We start from the raw sequence: 7,534 nt of genomic DNA on the forward strand, positions 1-7,534 counted from the left end.
CTGGGTTTGGACAAACTAATTACATAGCAAGCCCTGTTAGACCCAGTCCGACCCAACCCATGAACATGTCTTTTTACATCCTAAGTAGATGTACGGTTGTGCATTTGGTTTTGCTCAAGTTCAGACAAAAACAGAGCTTGTTTTGGTATAAATAAGGGAAAAATTTTAATTCTCTTTTGCTTGATAATTAATTCAGATTATTATAACAAAATAACACTTATTATTACAAATTAGGACCATAAAGTTATTTAACCGGACCTAATGACAAAATTGGGACCATAAAATTATTCAACCCATACAACCAAATCAATCTCCAGTTTGGTTCGATTGTCCTACCGCAATTTGACGAATGAAACTTCGGTTTGGTTTAGTTGTCCTACACAATTTGACTTTGTTCAATATGCATTCTTCAAAAAGTTCGATCTTCGATTTGTTCAGTTCAAATTGATTTAGCACTCAACCGAATTCGTTCGAGTTGATTTAGCACTAAACCGAACCGACCGTTTCTCACCTTTGCTTTCACATTCTCAAGCCATTTTTATCTTATTTTCTAACTCATGCACTTTTTATATGAGTAAATATAGCTACAAGACTCGAACTCTGAACCTCTTGATATTAAGCCGTTAAGTTGATTTGCAGTTTTCCATCTCAAGATTTCAACCCCAACCAAAAGAAAGGAATGATCATTCTCTAACAATCTCTCTTCTTCTAATCTCGGATCAAATCGATATTGATGTACCGATTTGATCCGAGATATTAGAATTGGAATAAGTTCGGGAGGGAAATGAAATGTGTTACAAACACTTGTTTTATAACTTACAATAGAATTACATTATCAGTTACCAGAACTCACACCACAAGGAACCAAACTCCAAACTAAACGAAACCCGAATTGCAGTACGAGGAGTCGAATGAATCGATTGCTTTTCACACGTGCAGAAATGTTTGTCCTTTGTACAAGCAAGGCCGCGCAAGAAAGTCGTTGCGAACTAGTTACTACTCTACATTGTTCTACTTTATACAGTGGGATGAAAATGAACAGAGTTCTACAAAGAAAGAAATGAGATTTACACAGGTGCCGGAAATACACATACCTTATCGGGCGTTCTCGAGCTAGATACATATGGTGCTCGAAATCCTATTCTTGGTTCCTGCTATAGTTAAAAGGCCTGCATTGTTATAACTCGGAAACAAAACCTGTCGGTGATGACCATAAAACGAAAACCACGCATTGGAGGCGATTTAATTCCGTAAACTGAAAAGTAGAGTTACCTGAGGATTATAACTTGGGCTCGTAGGAAAACATCGTCCTTTGTTCATCTGTTGGATTAGACAACCATTGGCAGAACATCCACGCTGCCCCGACTACTGATAGAAGCGAGAGTATCGCTAAAAACCCGAAATGTGAAACATCATTTGCGATTATTGCAACTCCTAACATTACGGATTCTGCCAAACTTGCAACAGAAACCTCTGTACCCCCTATTAGATTTGCTTTAGACGACGGAATGCCCGTTTGGAGAATCTGTGCACTCACAACATCATATGACATGTGCCCTAATCTCGATAAAACCTGCATAAAAAAGTCGAAAGTTCACCAAATATTTCAAATAATTAGGGAGACAAACAAAATAGTTTCCCCAGAAGAAACACAAATTATCCTTACAATCAATCCTAAGAAGAGGAGGACGGGGCTCTGCTGGGAGAGAGATCCGCTCCAATAAACAGCAACAGCTAGCGCAAGAAGTGAAGCCTGAAATACCAAGCCAGCTGCTCCGGCCTGGTGAAAAGGAAAAGAAATGTAAAAACTATGCCGAGATCAGGAAATTAAGTGGGCTCGAAAGGAGTAAGAAGCATAAAGTAACCTTTAAAACGCCCAGATGCCTGACCAAGGTTGCAGTCAAGAACGTTGCTGCAACACCCATTAAAGCGCATAATCCACTAAACCCTCCAATGATGGAAGGATTTACGCCTACTCAGAGAAAAAGAACAAAAATAGATCGGTATTCTAAAAATAATCCAACTTTCATGTTAGGTACGGAACATTGGTTAGAAGTTATTTTAAACAGTTCCTAAAACATAATAATTTGGGAAAAGGATTGAAAAGTACCACGCTGCGTTAAAAACGCGGTCATCAGACTGCTTGGGGCTAGAACAACATTGAAGAATAGGAGAACATAGGCGAGGCTGGCAGGAAGAACGGGCTGCTGCATATATTCCTTCCACCCGAGCTTGATAGTTTCTAGACCTCTATCCACTGATTATTCACAAAGAAAGTAAGTCTAGCAGAAACTTAGATTCGTTAAGCAGATCATTATCGTTTTTACCTATGCTGTTGCCATTAACCATAGATTCTCCGGCTGATTCTCTGCAACAAGTCTGGCAAGATCTGGTGTGGTCAAGAACCCCACTAGAAAGCTTGTTGGTCAACAATGTCAGACCAATCTGGAAAAATGGTGTTAACGATTATAAACTATTGCTGAATTTATTATTTAATCAATAACAATACGGAGAAAATGATTACCATAACTGGTAACGACCATATCATTAGACCGACAGCAAACTTCAAGCAAGTAACAGGATCATAGTTGGAGAGAAGAATGCCAAACAGAGATGCTCCAGCTATCTGTCGTATGCGAAAACAAGACAATCAAAAACTGATTTAACATACTAATGTAAGTCCGAAAAATACTATTTCGAGTTGATGAATTTGGTTAACACCTCACACAACAGGTCAATTCTATTAAGAACAGCGTTTGCTTGAGCCAGAGCAATTGGCCTATTTATTCCTGCTAGCTGGACACACGAGAACATTAGTGAGAACGGCTAAACTTTCCAACCGGAAATAAAGCATCAAACGAATTACAAATAGGCGCTACCAGCACAACCCAATCCCGCTCTAAGGCGACTCCCAATGCTATTCCACAAAGCCTGTCAATAGCCCCAGCTACAACAAGTACAAGAAACCATGGACGCAGAAGAATGGAGGATGCAGAGGTTGTAGTAGAAACAGTATGTGCATGAATTATCATCGCTGCAGATAACAGCTGCGCAGCAACCTGAAAAACAAAGTCACCAGAGATTTTTAGAAGGAACACGGTTGAGGATGTAAAGTGTTGTCTCAATTACACATCCCCAGAATGAGATAGGCAAATTAGTGTGACTCATTATAGATCGAACCATGTCTAACAAAGTCCTAATTCTCTGTCCAGACATCCATTTAAAGTAACAATTTGATTTTCTACTTCGGTTTTGAATTCTTTGATCAGTAACAATATAAAATGGGAAAAGAGTTACCTGGACCGTATTTAAAGCAATAGAGGAAGGTATTCTGGGAGAATAATCCAAGAGTTTGCCAATTAAAGGGCCTCCAATGATTATTGCAACCTGTTTTAACACATAAATCGTTAAAATTAACATCTTCCCATCCTTAAAATTAACAACTTGTTGGAAAAAATCATAACCTTGGTGAAAAAACCCATGACAGCAACTGGTAGAAGGCTTGGATAAATCAATGCTATAGCAGAAGGCCAAGCAAAATTCCATAACTGTTCCACTAAGTTTCCAGCTAGAGAAGTAGCATAAAGTGCTGTAACATACAAGTCCTTGATGTAAGATACCGTTTTAATCAATTATTTCATTGTCTAATTGGTACATCGAAATATTATTTAGCAAGAAACATCTCAATTGACTTTGAGGCTTGAGCGATGGTTGAACGGTATTATAAGTGAAGCAGCAAGATGAGGCAAATTATTATGTGCCAAAGTTTTAAAGTGGTCCAAAGTCTAAAAAGAACGTCTATACAAAAGTAAAATCCGAAAGGCATTCGGTTACGGGACAACCTAGGGTGATTTTTAAACTCGGAAAAATTACGCATCCAAAAGGCTTACATATAAAGACACCTCAAAGTTGATTAAAACTAGTGATGATTTAGATGCTTCTGAAGCAAAATCGTTAAGTCCGCTTATTCTCAACCTAAGAGCGCTAAATTTTTTTTATCTCCAAATTCAAATGAGCAAGGAGGATTTCCATCTCGAAATTCTGAAAAAGTCTATATAACATGATGGTTGAGGCTCATACCCAATCCAATGCTTAATAAAAGTATCAGTTTCAAGATAACACAGTAAGTTAATTTGACATGAATATAAGAACCTTACAATATAATCCAACGGGATGGGCTGGAGTTGCTGCAAGGGCATTTTGTTCCTCCTCTGATAAAACCTAAGCGCAAGGATCAAAGAATGATAATGTTTCCTTACACAACAACACGAAATTGATACGAGAACAAATCAAAAGAACATACAGGCAATGCTGTCAAAAGATTATCAACATAAGTTGCTTCAGCTAATAAACTCAGAGGTTCAGTCTCCAGAATCTCAGATTTAATGTGAACTATGGGGGCTGCACAATCCGGCTCAACGCCTGATACATGTTCTTTGACCTCATCATCAGTGAGAATCTGACCGCATTGCAAGTCAGAATTTGTAATGGAGCACCTTGATTTTAAATTGCTTGACCTGAAATAAAACGCACCCGCGATAAAGCCTAATACAAAGGGATGGAGTCAATTTCCAATCAGTGGATTCATTTGATCAAAGTTAAAGGCGCAAGGCGCAAAGGGGGTCCTAAAGCCTAGGTGTAAGGCCTCTTGAGTAGAACTCGCCTTTTGGTTTATGAGGAGACATGCTTGGAACCTAGCGCCTTTTGAGGTTGAGGTGTTCCTTTCATAACTATGCATTTTGGTATGTGTAATCTTCTACCTCCTAATTGATAAATTGACTCTATGGTTCAAAGCATGTCTAGGAAAATGCACTCAACATTCAAAGTTGAATTTCTTCCTTTTTTTCTTTTACTGGTAAAGTTTGCCCGGCTTCATGAAATAAGAACAACTCTGGCTAAACTCATTTGCACTATCATGCATTGGCCATTCAAATCATACTAATCTCAGTTGCTTTTTCTCAGCAACCAAACAAACAACCTTTGTGGAATTAATGGTAAAAAATAGTCACTAAAGTTGGCATCCAACACCAATTTAACCCAAATTGAAATTTAGGTATCAACTGAACCATCAAATTGGCAAATTAGCCCAAATACAATCAATTTTAATACCTAAAATTTCTAAAATTTGCCAAATTGAGGGCTGAGCTGATTCCTAATATTCGATTTGGATGAAAATGATACTACTTTAGGGGCCATTTTGACCCTTAATTCAAAGATTGTGGTTTGTTTGGTTCCTCAGAAAATGCAACTCAAATGAGTATGATATGAATGCCCAATACATGATAGTGGAAATGAATTTAGCCAAGGTTGATATTCAGTTCCAACTTCCAAGACAAAGAATCTACTAAGTAACAGTGCAATCCCCAATTAAGAAATACTCACTGATTCATCTACAATTCGAGAAAATTCTTCTGTTTTCCTTGACTTTCTCAGTAACCAAACATACCCAAAAGGCCAAAATTCGGAACCAAGAGATTACAAAAGCAAGCAAAATACCTGGACGAAGTAGAAACGGAGTAGAAATTCAACCATCGGCGAGCAATGAGGCTATGGCGAATTCTAGAAGCCTGCGGTGCCGAAAGAGGCGTTTGGCGTATGGAGAAGACATTGGCATTGAAAGGGAGAGAGTGTGAAATTGAGACCATAGCAATACAAACTTCAACTGCTTTAATTTCAACAACTTCAAGTACCCAAACTTGAAGAAGCACAAATAGGTACAGAATTCCTGACTACTCATGCAGTGCAGCCTCAAAGATAAGGAAAAACAAAAACTAAGAAATTAGTACCCAATTTTTCATTAGAAATTATGAGACAAAATTCAGAAAGATTGCGTTTCTCCTTCTGGCTGGGTAGCTCTTATTTGAAGAGGGTGGAGAATTCTGAATTCTGTTAATGCGGCGGTGAGACTTATCTAATTCTGAGACTCCGGCGTTGGGCGGAGAATTCAAGTTCAAGTGGGAGTTTCTTTCGTATGATTGTGTGGCTATTCGTTATGACGAGTCACTAGGTTTGTGGGCCATGTTTGGGCTTTTCAACCAATCAGGATTTGCCACGCTTCTCAATGAATTTCCACAAATTGGATATGATTAATTAGTAATGTCTTCTATTCTAAACTGTGATTCTATTCTCTCTCCACTATCCTGAACGAATAACAATCGTCACGAAAAGGATTGGAGTTCGTGTGAACTCTTTCTTATGCTAAAGTCAGTCAGGTACGTTAGAAAAAGGATTGGAGTTCTGGTGAATTTTTTCCGATACTAAAATCAGTTATATATTTGAAGAAGTAGAGTGTTTAACTTGAAAACAATTGAATAAGAGAGAGATAATGATTATATATCTTTAGCTCTAATTTCCGAACTATTTATAAACAATAAAAGAGGCGTTTGGTTTAAACTTCAGAATCAGAATGTGGTGGAATCAGAATCGGAATGATTATTTACTTACTTTGTTTGGTTCGATCTGGAATCGGAATTTAATACCTTTTAAAACTGTTTGGTTACTTAATAATCAGAATCGGAATGAATACAATTTCTATTAAAAATAGGTTATTAAATAATAATAATAATTATTATATCTTTAATAAATCTCTAATTATATTTTCGTTTTGTGTTACATATGAATTGGGGAGCATGCTTTTGGAATCCAGAGTGATCATTGATCCACATGTCCCTTGAGGCAGCTTCCAACCACATGTCCCTTGAGGCAGCTTCCAACTATAGTGAAACTTTATTCATCCATTCTATATCTGAATGTATTCTTCAATGGCTTGGGTTCAAATATTGGATTCAGGCCTTAACTGAAACTCAATCATTTGGTCCATTTAACTATTACCATATCAATTAGGATAATGTAGACACTATGTTTATTCTTAAATAGTTTTTACGTTCTTGTGGAAATATAAATTTAGACTCGACGTGTAAAATAATAATACTTTAATCTCAATGTTTATAATTGTTTTATTTCTTAAACGTTGAGCCTAAAATAATGATATTTTGGATGTTTAGACTAAATTGATATGTTTTTTAAAATTATATGAAGCTATTTTTTATACTTCATGTTAAATAGTGTAATTTTAAGTTTTTTTTTTATAGTTTATTTGATTTTTCGGTTTGAGGTTCATCGGTACCTTTTAAATAGATCATCTTCCAACTAAAACTTTATGCATACGTTAGAAATCAAATTTGAGATTTTGCGGAAACGATTTGAAACCTTAACCATTCACACCCATTTTAAGGTAAAAGCTATGCTTACTTTATTTCTAACAAAGTAAGTCTTACTTTGTGTGTTTTCACCATTAAAATGGTGTAATCTTAAGTCTAATAGATACTAAACGGTATAATTTCATGTTTCTTTAATGGGAGACAAGTTCTTTTATTAATTAAAGGTCTATCTTTACTTTATAAGATTCGAAACTATATGGTTTATAATTTCTAATAAAAGTTAAGTTTAAAATTCTATTATTTTTTTTAAAAGAATATTCCATTATTTTATATATATATATATATAAAAAGGGGGATTATATTTTTTTAAGGAC

General features: G+C 36.3%; 1 protein-coding gene across 3 annotated transcripts; it reads right to left on the minus strand.

Moving 5' to 3' along the window:
• Positions 1–664: 664 nt before the first annotated feature.
• LOC136205979 (solute carrier family 40 member 3, chloroplastic) lies at positions 665–5,971 on the minus strand. Of its 3 annotated transcripts, none has more exons than XM_065996860.1 (14): positions 5,497–5,971; positions 4,304–4,517; positions 4,158–4,221; positions 3,465–3,589; positions 3,298–3,387; positions 2,880–3,059; positions 2,722–2,796; positions 2,525–2,626; positions 2,328–2,445; positions 2,111–2,257; positions 1,866–1,972; positions 1,667–1,780; positions 1,273–1,573; positions 665–1,154 (listed from the first exon to the last, which is right to left on the minus strand). In XM_065996860.1, exons 1-13 carry the CDS (start codon positions 5,643–5,645, stop codon positions 1,280–1,282), a joined length of 1,779 nt encoding a protein of 592 aa, XP_065852932.1. In that variant the 5' UTR covers positions 5,646–5,971; the 3' UTR covers positions 665–1,154; positions 1,273–1,279. The 3 variants fall into 3 exon arrangements, with proteins under 3 accessions (XP_065852932.1, XP_065852931.1, XP_065852930.1); XM_065996859.1 differs by having other exon boundaries at positions 665–1,169; XM_065996858.1 differs by having other exon boundaries at positions 665–1,151; positions 5,497–5,970.
• Between the last annotated feature and the right edge of the window lie 1,563 nt (positions 5,972–7,534).

This window comes from Euphorbia lathyris, chromosome 9 (assembly GCF_963576675.1).
Source record: "Euphorbia lathyris chromosome 9, ddEupLath1.1, whole genome shotgun sequence".
Classification (NCBI taxonomy): Eukaryota; Viridiplantae; Streptophyta; class Magnoliopsida; order Malpighiales; family Euphorbiaceae; genus Euphorbia; species Euphorbia lathyris.

Bases quoted from the DNA above. Each gene is read 5' to 3' on its own strand.
- LOC136205979 (XM_065996860.1), bottom strand. From the start codon at position 5,645: ATGGTCTCAATTTCACACTCTCTCCCTTTCAATGCCAATGTCTTCTCC. The intron at 4,222-4,303 runs GTATGTTCTTTT...CCTTGCGCTTAG, and splicing joins ATCTTTTGACAGCATTGCCT to GTTTTATCAGAGGAGGAACA. The intron at 1,781-1,865 runs GTTACTTTATGC...CCTTTTCACCAG, and splicing joins GGCATCTGGGCGTTTTAAAG to GCCGGAGCAGCTGGCTTGGT.